Here is a 15,352-nt window from a genome sequence, read left to right as displayed (position 1 = left end):
GTGCTGATTCCAACCGGGAAAGGAAGATACTAGAGGATTTCATTTCTGATAACACTTTATGCATTTTTAATGATAACTCTAAAACCTATTTACATCCTGGTACAGGCACCTATTCCTCACTTGCCTTATCACTTACAACCTCAGATTTGTTAAATGAATTCGAATGTTAAGTCCACGACGACCTCTGTGGAAGTGACCATTTTCCAACTATTCTTCAATCAATAGCTCCTACTGATGTTCCTCGATCATCAAGATGGAATTTCACAAATGCTAACTGGACTTTGTATCCCCAAGTCCTCTGCAAATCCACACATTAGTAAACCATGGTTCAATGATACCTGCAAGCAAGCTAGAAAGGCACGGAAGAAATCTGAACATTATTTCCGTCGCCATCCTATGGTGCATAATTTAAATCAATTCAAAATTCTAACTGCTAAAGCACGGCGTACATTTAAGCAAAATAAACGTATGTCTTGGCAAGCTTACGTTTTCAAAAATACATTCACGAACGCCGATGTCCAAGGTATGGAACATGATCTAGAAAATCAAAGGTAAGGGATCTAAATCTGGCATTCACCATCTTAAGAATGGGAATGAGTTGGTAACTGATAACTCTAATATTGCAAATAAACTGGGTAAAACTTTGGTCAAACATTCTTCCTCTTCCAATTATGTGCCTCAATTTCAAAAATACCAAAAGCAGCAGGAAAAGAAAACTATCAATTTTAATTCAGATAATTGGGAAGATTACAATGAAATATTTTCTATACATGAACTACATACTGCCCTCGGACAAGCTAAAGGAACTGCTACTGGAGCTGATAACATACATTAACAACTCCTGAAGCAGTAACCAGAATCATGTTTGCAATTACTGTTAAATATTTTTGATGAAATATGGACGTCTGGACGATTTACACCGTCTTGGCGTGATGCCATTGTTGTTCCAATACCTAAACCAGGACGTGATCACACAGATCCATCAAATTATCGACCAATTTCATTGAAAAGGTGCGTTTGCAAAACCATGGAACGCATGATAAATAATCGACTTGTTTGGTACTTAGAAACCAACAATCTCATTACAAATATACAATGTGGTTTCCGTAAGAACAGAAGTACTATCGATCATTTAGTACGTTTGGAATCATTTGTTAAAAATGCCATAAAAAACAAACAACATGCAGTGTCTATCTTTTTCGATCTCGAAATAGCATATGACACGACATGGAAACATGGTATTTTAAAAGTTTTACATAACTTTGGATTGCGAGGTCGTTTGCCTCAGTTTATATCCAACTTTTTAACAGACAGACAATTTCAAGTCCGCGTGGGTACCAGCCTGTCTGTTCATTATAATCAGGATCAGTGCGTCCCACAGGGCAGTATTTTGTCTCTCACATTATTCAGCAGAAAGATGAATAGTTTATCGAAAGTTTCAATTGATGGATCACTTTTTGTGGATGATTTTAATATATCCTGTCGTGGTAAAAAGATGCTTACTATTGAAAGGCAACTGCAGTTATGTTTTATTAAAATTCATAAATGGTCCGCTGAAAATGGTTTAAAGTTTTCAAAAGCCAAGACTAACTGCATTTATTTTTGTAGAAAATATAAACCTCATAAAGACCCTGAATTAGTTTTGGATGGAGCTCTTATTAAAGTTGTAAAAGAGGCCAAGTTCCTTGGTATAATTTTTGATCATCACTTGACCTTTTTGCCGCATATAAACTATTTGAAGACTAAATGCCTGAAGGCCCTCGATTTGTTGAAAGTGGTTTCGTTGTATATGTGGAGGCTGATGAGCCTTCATTGAAACAACGTCATCTAAAATTATCATTACAATATTTAACCAAATTTTATTCAAACAAATCTAACCCAGCGTTTGACTGCGTATTTAACCCCCTTTATGGTGACCTTTATGAAAAGAAATCTTCACTTTTCCCACCTTTTGGAATATGAATTCAACCATTTGTTGCTGTTTCAAGAATATATCTTGACACAATAGCCCCAACCCAGCTTTTTGCTTCTCCTTAATTTAACTAAACTTCAGAAATCTGCAACAAAATAACTTCTTTATCAACAACACTATAATGAATTAAGAAACACATATGATACTCACAAATCTATTTTTGACAGATGGATCCAAGGATGGTGACGCAGTTGCTAGTGCCACTATCATTGGATCCAGATCAATATCATCAAGATTACAAGATGACAGCTCCATTTTTACAGCAGAAGTGAATGTCATTTTAACAGCTCTAAAATATATCAATAACCAATCTACATATCAAAAGTTCATATATATTTCAGATTCACTTTCGGGCCTTCAGGCTATTAAAATTATGTCTTGTAAACATCCACTTAAACTCCAAATCGTTGAATTACATAATGATCTTGCCACTGGCCAATACGACATCGTATTTTGTTGGTGACCGAGCCATGTTGGAATCATTAGTAACACAATGGCCGCACTCAACAAATCTGTGACACCACTTCTGATCCCATACAGTGATTATAAGCCAGTTATTAGATGTTATATCAGAGATCTCATGCAAAAGAAATGGGACACCCAGGTGGGTATCAATAAATTACATGAACTTTAACCAACTATCGGTTATACCTACTTGGGTTGTCAATCCAGATTTGAAGAGGTCCTAATGCGACGATGTCGTATTGGCCATAGCAGGTACACACAAGAATATTTTTTGAAAGGTGATGATCCTCCATTTGTATCCCTGGTGATGAAAGAATCACTGTCAAGCAGGTCTTGCTTGACTGTGTTGATATTTCCATCACAAGGGATAAATATTTCAAAGTGTCATCAATAACGGATCTTTTTAATCACATACATGCTCCTTTAATCATCGGTTTTTTAAAGGAATTAGAATTAATTAATAAATGTTGATATAGAAAGATATATATTTTATAAATTAGTAGTATTAACTGATTACTAACTGAGATTGTTAGTGGCTATATCCTCAAAAGGGGGTTGAAGCAGCGTAAAAATATTTTTCCCCGGAGAGGATTTGTAAGCCCACATAAATCAAAGTAATTTTATATCTGCCAGTGTTTTAATCGTAGAATATTTGTTTGTCCCAATAGTCCCCAGTATGGTGACCTCACTTTAGTTGCTTGTGATATATAGCCCAATGTGATATATTGTATTGTTTTGAATTGTCATATTTTATGGTTATGTACTAGTTTTAAACATACATCTGTGAAAATCTAGTTGTTTTACTGTCCTTCGTCGACAGAATTTTATACAGTTTGAATATATATTTTTAAATTTAAATTTTGGATGCAATATTGCCGATGTGACGTTAAATATTAACTCACTCACTATTTATTGACTTATCAACATATTGTGAGGGTAAAATCGCGACGTGATACAGGTCTAAGATGATGACCAGTGTGGTGAAATCGAGGATGCTGACAAACGTATATTTATCATTAATGCGCATCTGACATTAGAACCGACGATCAGAGAATCATTGCAGGCCGACGGTACACTGGGTCACCCATGACTAAAGGGTTGATGCTGACATGACATTACAGATTAACTATCGTAATATGAAAGTATCAGGTGGTTCCTAACTTCTTTTGCGTAATACACAAAACTGCAATACCCTTTAAACATTACTTGTTGGAAAGAACAGGTATACACACCGTATGTCAGTGACGCACTGATCATAGGATGGCGGTAATATCGATCGCCTGTCGTTGCCATATGCCACGGAATCTTATATTTAGTTTGTGTGGTGTAAGTCTGCCAGAACAAGCATTCGCGCTCAGTTGGACCAAGTCTTTTGTCTTTTGATCTGTAGGCATAAACACCCTAAAATGATGAAGAGACATCCGATAAAAAGCATGATGCAAATCTCAAAGGTAATTATGTTTGAGTATCTGGTCTGTGTATGCTGTCATAACTGCGAACTTAAGTTCGAACCTGGAGCAGCGTTCAAGCTGGCTGATTCAAGTCACAGTTTCTTGTCGATGGACATCTTTTATGTACATCACACATCGAAATCTCTCCGTTGTGTCAACCAATGCCTTCTACACACCCGATGTGTCGCGGTGAGGTTTGCCCCCAGCACCGGTCAGTGTCACATGTACGCAGCCTACCAGACACAGACTACCACGGAGACGGAAACAAGTGGGGACAAATACTACGTCATGAAACGTGAGTTCCAATAATTTCATAACAAATGCTGCAACAATGTAATAGTGGCAATTATACTTATGTCTCTCTCAAATGAATGAATTAACAATAACATACCAAGGCATGCGTACACTGCCGCAAGTGAGGGTGCTCCGATTGTTCGACTTCAGCTCTGTTTAACCTACCAACGTATTTACCAATTAATTTAAATGATGTTATTTACAATATATGAGAGAGAAACACACTAAAACTGACCACAATATCCTGATGTCTTGGTTGTAGAGGTAATCGACACCTCGGTAAATGCGCGATATATTGTCTGGGTAATTAGGTGTGTCGATATTTCGATGCATCCTCTCATATTTGGCATGTGACTCGAAACAATAAATATTTTCATTTTGTCCCTGATCTTAAAAGATTGATAATGTATTCATCTAACTAATCATTTGTCAACAAAATATGTACAAAGCTAAATAATACGATTCTAAAGCTAACATGTAAATATTCCATTCGTATACATTGAGATACCTTTTCTCTTGTTCCGTTAGCAGGATGCGGTCCACCGAATCCCCCTCAATCCTTTGTCTATAGGATAGAAGGCGGGCTTGTCGCAACAGCCGTGTGCAGCGGTACACAAGCTTTCCTGGGTATCAATACTACTGTTTGGTGCCTTTCCCCATCCCCTACATGGGCACCAGCGCCTGGAACGTGTGTTAGCACAGTAGTGAATAGTTACGAAACTGGTAACTGGTACACTTTTGTAAGTGTAACAACCATTGGCGGGGATTTGAGGGGTCATATAAGACCCACTTACCCAATTTGTGTCATATGAACTACCTTAAATCAGGATCGGGTAGTTACAATTAGATTTCTTTGCACGGCTAGCCTGCCATCGTTCGTTGCTCACAGTATCAAACACCCGTGAAGATTCGGGGTAGAATAGGTCTTCAGCAACCCATGCTTGCCGTAAAAAGCGACTGTGCTTGTCATAAGATGCGAAGCGGGATCGGGTGGTCAGGCTCGGTGACGATTGATACATGTCATCGTATTCCAATTGCGCCGATCGATGTTCATGATGTCTATCACTCGATGACTCGATTATTTACAGACCGTCATATAGCTGGAATATTGCTTAGAGCGGTGTTGACTCCCTGGATGCCACCGGGACATATATGTCTCTCCTCTACAACCCTCACTTTGTAGTCGAATAAAATTCAAAATACACCGCCCACACAAATACACTTCACAGTTTTGAATAAGGTGGGACATTTCCTGTTCTGTGATATCATCCACTTGCGTTTTAGACCAAGCACTCAAAATGCCCCCTGAATATTAGGTACATCGTAAATGTCGCTATTTTTTTACACATTACTAAAACACCACTCATGGTGTCATTTACAGCATGTTTTGAAAACTAAATTTCGGATATTTACTCGGAGAAATGAATTGCAAAATTAGCATATTAGTGATCACGGGTATCTGTCTTTTATCAAATCACCAATGATCATTCCAAAACGTCTCCGATAACCCTAGAATCGTTTCGAATGTTTTGGAAAATACGCAAACACGAACGCCGAGGTGAACTTTACGACACATTGGATAGTGTTTACAAAATCACGTTTCAGGTACATCGGTTATGAGACGCCTGTAACATCACGTATGTTTCAAACTTAGCTGCAATACATACACCCTTGAATTCCTCATACATTTTAGAATCAAATGACCAATGGTCTTTGCCGCCAAGACAAAGTGGCTAGATGAAATCAAGCAAAATAAGTTTGGTGTGAAAACGAACGCTGTGCTCGAAAAATTGCACTTGTTTGAAATATAAACAAAGCAAAATTAAGATTTTAGTAGTGTAGCATTTTCTCCTATTTTGAACTATCCATTCGTCTATTCGTTCAAGAAATTGGCTCAACATTTTCAGAATATGCATGTTTTGGGTATTTCATTACATTTGATGATAAGGCTAGTGATCCATTAATAATGGTACAACAATAGTCAAATTACACTTACACAAACAGGAGAATGTTGGAATCTAATACTAAGTTATAGGTTAGATAGGGTCATCCATTTCCCTATTACCTCTTATTTATGAAGTACGATTTCATCATTTCTTATATGTGTTTTTATTTATAACTAAACGTATACAGTTTCAATATCGATATTTGTGTTGGAATAGTTTGGTTCCTCGTGAACAAAACACAACGAAAATAAATTGTCCTTACTCACAGCTAATTCTCACTAAGTGACCTGAGTTACAATAAACTAGTGCTAAGCAGAGCGGAGTTATGCCCCCTTTTCTTTGTACGTGTGAAACTCCGTAGCCTTTTGACGTCACAGAGAAAAAATCAGTTTTCGTCATCTACGGCATGCTATTTTTGGCATTGAATGTATGTCGTTATACATACGCATACAACTCCATTTGATATGTAGTTATGTCGTTCAGATATAAGACAGTATTTTGTTCTCTCACAGTTTTTCGTAAAGCTTCTAAATAAAAGAAATCGTATCACAGTTCTTTTATCGGTTTTCCGAAATAAAGCGGAGAAATTTACTGATTTTTCAACGCAGAATAAATTCTCGGACAACACTTACGTAACCGGTTTATTATTTGCAGTTACATTTACACCATCAAATAGGAAAATTAATATTCTCCACCTCTGCGTAATTTTATAGCGAGAGGTAGATCCAGTGCCGCGTGAACGCAATTCTCGCACAACCTTCACTTTTCCGATCTTAGGAAAATGTGCGTCAGAAAAAAAACTAAGTATGTTTATCACCATTCTTCCACGACTAAGTAAAACGCGAAATCTTTGGTGTTAGCAAATATACTGAGTGAAGCGGCATGGGTTGAGACCAGTGTTTTGAGTGGGTTATCGATCTGAATTACAGAATCACCGAACAAAATAAGGCGCTGTATACACTCAAGCAGTTTGTTTATACCGTAATACTTCACTCGACCTTATGACAGGCATTGAAACCATATATGCACGGTAACTTATGACGTCACAGTCGTATATAGAAAATTGCCAAAATTCCAAGATATCTGTTGTCTCCAAAACGTAAGTACATTCATTCCCTTTGTAGATTTCTATCGTGTTTTCTGCCCGAAATGTATTGCCACACATCCTTTGAATATTGTAGTAACTGCATGTGTGCATTTTGTAACCTGTAATCGTAGATATAAGATAGACACAATTTTTTATGGATAACAACTTCTTTAATACTGTAAGTTGTTATCCATAAAAATTGTGTCTATCTTGTCATCCGTCAACTTCTAAGTAATGCCTTTAAAACAAACAAAATCGTAGATATAGTTATTTAAATATGCCTACGACGACGACATACATTCATAGACTGAAAATACACTGTAGTTCTATTCTATGAATATTTGTTTCCGCGGTGATGCGGTCGTCAAACCAGCTGTTTCAATAAGAGGGAGTTTATTGTGATTTAATAGCCTCTGATTGACCAATCAGAATCGAGTAAATTCCAGATTCATGGTAGAATTATCTATTCACACTACAACACTGCCGACGTGACCAGGAATCCCAGTGTTTGATACTGTGATTGGTTGGTTGGTTTGTTGTTTAACGCCACACTCAGCAATATTCCAGCTGTATGACGGCGGTCTAAAAATAATCGAGTCTGGACCAGACAATCCAGTTATTGATTTTATGAACATCGATCCACGCAATTGGGATTGATGACATTCATAAACCAAGTCAGCGATCCTGACCACCCTATCCCGTTAGTCGCCTTTTACTCATTAGCCAGCGAGTTACCATTGATTTAACATGGCTGCGTACCCAACAAGAGGCTATGTTTAACTGGCCAGTAGCAAAATCATTATTGTGCATGATATGAAATATATATGATAGGGATATGTTTAAATTTGAGAAACTTTTTACTTTCAAAATATCATGAAATTTGGTACATGTGTCGTCAGTACATGTAGTTGGCTCATTACATCCAGTATATAACCAGGTAAAGACCAATTTCAACTACAAAATCAGTTCCCTGTTTTGCAATATGTTATATTTGGACCTTATTTTAACCATGCTCCCATTAAATTCTCCCAAAAGGCATATTTCCTTTTGGTTAACTCCCTCTCCTGAACATACTGAAATAGACAAAGTGTGAAAGCTAAATTTTGGCATTTAGATATTTACCTGTGATGACATCATATTTTGTTCAAATCGTTAGATTTTAGTGTCAGTTTTCCTCTTTAGTGTTTAGTCAAAAATATTTCAATTTGAATTTTTTGAAGTTGCTTAATGACATTTCAAGATATTGACAACATATCCGTAGACATATAAAATCATGTCAGAAAATATTATAAATCTATCGATTCATTATAAACTTAGATCTTGATCATAATGGTGAAACAGGATTGAACACTAGCACAAATTGAAATTTGATGTGAAGTGAGGCAAACGATCTCGTAATGCAAAATCAATATCTGATAAGCCTAGAGGCTATGGCGATGGTAGTTTTAGACTATGGGACTTATGGGTAATTGACATGTACTTGCTAATTTGATCATAACTCTCATACTTTAACATAGACAGTCATAGCGCCACGATCACTTTGCGGAACGATGCCCTGAATTCCAGAATTTCTCTAAGACATTTCGCTTCAGTGAAGCGATGGAAACATGTTTACAGACACGTCTTGCAAGAAAATTCCTAAATGGTTTTACGTACGTATCGGTGACAATTGAAGACATAATGTGGAGAATACACTTTCCTGAAAATTATATCGGTACAGTGATACATGTACATGTGTGATAGTATCATCATTTGTAATAATAATAATAATAATAATGCTCTAAGGTGTACTGTAGCCTTATTGGCTGGATGTCACTTTTAATAGCGTGAGTATTTTATGTATTGTTGAAGTGAATACTTCAATGTATAGTTGCTACACACGATTAGGCGCTTATTGGAGGCACGTTGCCCTGTATCGAGATGTTTATTCAATATTTGTTTACCCTCCTTAACTCCTTTTTAAAATGAGCTTGTCTAACGCTCATTATTATGCATGTGCACCAATGGATAGGCGACGGACGCTGTCACCAACTATAGAAAAAGGTCTTCAGCAACCCATGCTTGTCTCAAGAGGCGTCTATGCTTGTCGTAAGAGTCAACTAACGGGATCGGGTGGGGAGTTACACACAGGTTACATTGCCAACATGATAGATTGCAGGTTCGATTAACGTCATGGCATTTTCATGTGAAAATAGTCTTGACTTTGAACAAGTCAAAACCAACATTATATGCGAATTATTTGACATAGTTCAAAAGTATGACCTCTCAGTAGGTTTTATTTATCATACAAAGTAAAACCTTACATCTTTCTGGAAAGAAGAAACCAACGTAAAAGCGAAGTGTTTTGAAAAGTAAGCACCAAAGGCTGGAGCTGCTGGAATATACTAGTAGCTTGTTACAAAGGGAAAGTGTGCTTTTGGAAAGTTGAAGTCATCACACTTGTACAGTCTAGTGGAGACTTTGTTGACACTCTAAATCTTTATGCATATATCTAAATATGTAACAGATGAGACGCTTTCACTTGTCTCTTTCATTTACAGTTCGGGTGGGTAAATCATTCAAAGGGAATTGTCTATTTCATGATTATTGAATGATATCAGATCATCGATATTAACGAAGCTCAAGTTCTTCTTTGCAAAAAAGGCCTTGTTTCGATTTTGCCAATCCGTTCAAAAATTATGATTCATGTGCTAAAAGAAGCCGATCATCAAGAAGGGGAGTGCAATTGGTGCCCATAGGTATGCATTGTTCTCATCAAAATGTATTACACAAATATCACACTGATGCTATCAATGAGGATATGTTTCGGACGAAATCAAAGCTCATTGCTCAACTTTAGGTCAACATTAGATTAAACCGGTGAAAATTACGCCACTGTCCTTTGTTGATAGCATTTAATAAATTATGTAAGCAGCTAAAAGTTTCCCTATATTAATCAGAGGCTTGGAACAGTCGCCTAAAGACTAGCAGAATACGATGATTCTAAGGTCGAATGTCTGATTTTGATTTTTGGTTTGTCAGCACCGTACCCAAACTCAACGTTTTTAGATGGTCACTTCAAGCTTTTTTTCAAACAATATGGTCAAAATGGTATTGAGCGAAAATCACTTATTCACTGTAATCATCAGTCTATAAACATAAAACTATTGTAACTGACATGCCTTATTTTGTTGTTCTAGACTCCTCTACGCGTCAGTGGAACGTATATACATGCTTTGGATTCTGGATTGTCTTTTGTTGGGACGCCAACAGGAAACGAGTATGTGTATATGTTAGTTTGGAGATTGTAGCGCCTCATGTACAAGCAGCAACAGCAGCTGTAGATGTAGCATCAAAAAAGCTATTGTCGTCACATGTCTTTGAATTGAAAGTGCGATGCGCACCAAGCACCCAACAATAACGTCTTTCAATCATAAAAAGAATAAATCAAGTCCGAGCAGATCCCCAATGACACTCTGGAGTGTATTCCTTGAATCTCCTTAGAGCCATACCCCATTCAATGCTCTTAATGAGAGCTGACTAAGTGTCACCAAGCTAATGTTTATCTGTTGTCCTGTGACACAGTTTGATATATGGAAAATTGTTGTGTTTACATCTTTGCACAGCATGTTCGAGACCTTCAGACGTTATGCGGGCTAAATATGTAGAAGGGTATCAACTCCAGGTTTCGCCGAACACTTGGTTACATTACATCAGTAGCATCTTTATAGTGGCCATGTCCTGGAATATGCTTCATGTTGAGGAAATGTCGTTTAGATTAAGCATCTGTGACATTTCTATTGTGGTCAATGATTTTCAGTGATCCATTTATATAATTGTCATCACGGTTTTGCCTTTCACAGCAGATAATCAAGACTGATTAATCTCTTGCGTTGACTTTTTGTATTTGTGTAATGATTTATTAACTTTTTTGTTTCACAATGAAGGTTTCGCATTGACTTCGTCACTGCAAATGAAGACTATTCACTGATGATTAAAGTAATAATTGACCAGCTGACTGTGGTGAGGACTAGTCGTATTTCCTCAACCTGGCAGGGGAAAGAGTCTGACTTGGTTTCCACTTTCCCGTTTGAAATTGCAAAGAAGTTTACGATGGATATATTTTCAACTGCTACAGAATTCCAGGTAAGATTCTGGAATGTTCTCTAAATCTTGATTTTGAAAGGGCTGTAAGTGTATTTGTAGCCATTTGGAAAATAAGCCCCGATTTCAATTAAGCACTTGTTTAAAAAAACAAAAAACAATACATGCTTCCAATATCATAATGCCATAAGGGTATACTACTTTTCAATAAACTATGGGACGGGACACACAACGAAGAGGTGAAGTAAATCTATCGAAAGGGCGAATTTGCAAGTTCACATTTTCACTCCAGCCTCTTGTCTGTGGCCAGTGATGTCACTGTTATGAACAATCAGGTTGCACAACATCATTTAACTGACTCGATGGGTCACGTGGCCTGCCTCCCACATCACGCTGTTACGCTGTTCAAACCAGAACTCTTTATTTCAGTTCAGCGTTTTACACAGCGTAACTTAACATGTCGGTTCTAAAACTGAAACTATGTTAACTTAGAAAAAATAATTTAGTGCGAAACTAACAAACAAACAAACAACAATTGTATTACAAAATTAGCATAAGTAAGGATAAGATAATTGGATGAACAACTTCAACGTTTTGGTGTAGGTTTTAACACCGTTATCAAGCAATTGATGATCACTTGCTTGATAACGGTGTTAGAACCTACACCTAAAGGTTGCCCCTAATTGTAATAAAGAATTCGAAGTTGTTCATCCATTTATCTTATCCTTACTTAGTACTCCAACTTCTCAATACCTCTCAGAGAAATAAATAGCATAGTTTACAAATCAATACAAATTACTCCATAGCAATTATTTGACAGTACACAATAGTGTGGTTTTACAATAATCAATGGCAGTATAACATGTGAGAACAGTGGAAATGACAAGAATAAGAATAATAAGTTCGCAGCAACAGTGAGCAACAAGCTCCTGAGGGAATCCGTGATGGAAAGTGATCTTTGCACAAAAGCTTGTCTTGATGTCAGATGAAACGTGAGATGACAGGCATGCACCCGCTCTGCATATATCGTCTAACCAGCTCCCAACACTTTCTACACAGTGCCAGACCAGTCAGTGTCAGATGACTATTACAGAATATTCCACATGTTTCTGTAACACTTGACATTGATCCATGCTATACCGGAAGTTTACAGATAATTACAGCATCTTAATATTATATAACTTCCTCACCACTTCTTACATCAGATATTACTACATTAATGACAACTAATCATTGTCCAAACACAATGGAATGAACTTCTACTGAATCACAACAGAAACAATGTAATACAGTGACAATGATTTTTTTACAATACATTTCACTGCCATATAACAATAAGAAGACCATATAATTCATAAGTAAGTGTGGTTTGTGCCGTAAATCAGATAAGTAAATCAGATAAGTCGATAAGTTGATGACTTCGAATACAGTTTGTACATGGTCCTTCCATTCTTTTAGATACTTAACATTTAATCTAGGAGATATAACATTTCGATGACAATAAGCATCAAAACGTGTTATAGAAAATGTTATGTGTCGATTCCAAAATTGAAGCAATATGTTAACCCAGAAATCTGTACGTAAAAGTACCCAATGTGACCAACCAACCAGCGGTATACAATCAACAAATGTATTACAAAAATTAACTAGGTTTACAATTAGCAATTAGAATGGCAGTTCACAATAGGATGGTAGGACAGATATCCCACAGGACATTGTGCGACGTCTGGTCCATTCCATAAGACGAAGATGTGTTGCTTGCATCGCAACCAGAGGTGGACACACACGCTATTGATTTGTAAATTGCCATTTGGGCATGTTCATGGTTCTTTTTATGAAATCACGCATTTTCTGAAGTCAGTATGGCAAATGAAACCACGTGAACACTTACAAGAGTCTTTTATCTGTTGCAAATCGCTTATTCAATGTCACAGGAAATTTTGTTGTTCAGTATATTACTATATCCCATGTCAAGAGTGTTCTCAAGTGTTTCACAGAGATTTCGTATGAATATGAAAAGAGGTTTATCGCTGTTATTTATGGTATTTTTAGATATCGTTTTCATATGTCACTAAATCCCTTGCCAAGTGTATTCTCAACTGTGTATAAACATATATTTTTCATATTCATACAATATTTGAGTGTATACAAAAGAAGATTATCTTTTGTATCTGCTTGTAGTAGCTTAGACCAGAAGCAAAGCATATTTAGGCAAAAAACAGGCAACATTCCAGGGTCACCGAGTATAATTACCATGAGGGTACTTTTTGGCTACTAAGTCTGACGATTCTAGATTGTACATGTTCAGGCAGTATTTGGTTAAAGAAGCCCAACTTTCACAGGTACAGACAGATATAGGCTTTATAATAGAGTCAAAAAGTGTAACTTGATATTAAATGAACAAATGTTGATATTTAATCATTTAAATAACATTAAACATGGCTTTAGTAGCAGACTGCATGAGGTCATTTTTGATAAGAGTAAAGATGTTTTTTTTAACCTATGTCGAGGTACTTATAGCTACAAACATTTTCTACAAATATATCGGAAAGACACAAAACATGTTTCTTATCTTTCTTGAGGCCATGCAAAGTTGGTAATTTTGTTTTAATTGGGTTTATGACAAGTTTGTAAAAGAGAGTAAATTTCAGATATTTTGCATTGTCAGACATAAGTACAATGTCGTCAGCATTTTAAAATAATTTAAAGTAAATGAATGCATTTACCATAAAGGTTTCGTCTTTACACTTGTTTTTTTCAACAGAAAATATTCTAAATCAATGAGAAATAAAGGTAAAAATCCCCCCTGTGGTACTTATTGTACAGCAATTACTCGGGCGCAATTATATCAATTGTTCAGTTTGATTACTTTCATGCATGCCAATATAGACCCGTGAAGATTCCGGGGTAGGATAGGTCTTCAGCAACCCATACTTGCCGTAATAGGCGATTATGCTCATCGTAAAAGGCGACTAACGGGATCGGGTGGTCGACTTGGTTGATACATGTCATCGATCCCAATTGCGTGATTATTGATTATTGACTCGATTATTTTACAGACCGCCGTCATATAGCTGGAATATTGCTGAGTGCGGCGTTAAACAACATACAAACAAATATGCCAATATATATTGGGTATGGTAGATGTTTCCCTGCATCACATAACCACACTTTGCCCCTGCCAAATATCTAGACACGATGAAACCACCGAGAGAACTGTATCTTCATGTCTCCTTGTCTACTGATATTTCTGTGTGTATAGTGAGTGCGCCTTGCATCAAAAGAAGACAAAAGTGTATATATGATGTTTGATCATTAAACGTATCCACTGTTATGCATTGACTCTTCCATTTTTACGTTTCAGTGCATGGTGAATGGTGCGATGTTGTTTACCTTTCAACATCGTCTCCCGAGAGACAGTGTGGACCTTGTAAAGATATTTTACGGAGCAAACATTGAACAGGTTTTGTTAATTTGAACATTCGATAACCGTTATGTGTTCTTCTGTGTAGGTACAAAGAATTAAGACATAGAAAAAACTCCTTTGTTATGAGAACTGTTCTAGTCTCGGGTCCACATATTTATATTGTTTATGTCACAATATCTGCCATCACATGTATGCTGCCGGTTGTTTGTAATGGCACATCAGCATCATTAGCGTGTTTACTTTAAGCCTCCCCAGAACTGCTTTAGGATTGAATTGATAATCACTCAATGTGGCTCACCCAATACACATGATGGATACTTAGTCCCTTTTGTTCTGTGAATTGTTCTATTCACGGATCTATGCTTTTGGTGACAAGATATACCAACACACATTTATGGTGCCTGTTGTTTGTAATGAAATAATGACAAATGTTTACTTGACTTCTTCTTTTGAACTGTTTGATGGATTGAGTTGATGATAGAGGACGACTTTGAGGAGGAATGATGCATTTTCTCTATTAGACGCCCGTTTAATGCTGCCTCCGCGGCAACTCACAACCTTAACAAATCCCAAATAATTCAAATTCTACAGTCCTTCAAAGGGTAAATTTGCAGAAAAGGTGATTAT

At 36.8% G+C, this 15,352-nt stretch overlaps 1 protein-coding gene across 1 annotated transcript; it reads left to right on the top strand.

Moving 5' to 3' along the window:
• The first annotated feature begins 3,843 nt into the window (after positions 1-3,843).
• On the top strand, positions 3,844-14,776 carry LOC139478745 (uncharacterized). Its single transcript, XM_071261354.1, has 5 exons — positions 3,844-4,183; positions 4,711-4,883; positions 10,395-10,474; positions 11,142-11,340; positions 14,663-14,776. Exons 1-5 carry the CDS (start codon positions 3,844-3,846, stop codon positions 14,774-14,776), a joined length of 906 nt encoding a protein of 301 aa, XP_071117455.1.
• Positions 14,777-15,352: the final 576 nt, after the last annotated feature.

The sequence above is a fragment of the Haliotis cracherodii genome, unplaced genomic scaffold (assembly GCF_022045235.1).
Source record: "Haliotis cracherodii isolate W230 unplaced genomic scaffold, xgHalCrac1.p SCAF_4, whole genome shotgun sequence".
Taxonomy (NCBI): Eukaryota; Metazoa; Mollusca; class Gastropoda; order Lepetellida; family Haliotidae; genus Haliotis; species Haliotis cracherodii.
Note: the sequence above shows the minus strand (reverse complement) of the source record. Positions and strands in the feature narration are given on the sequence as shown.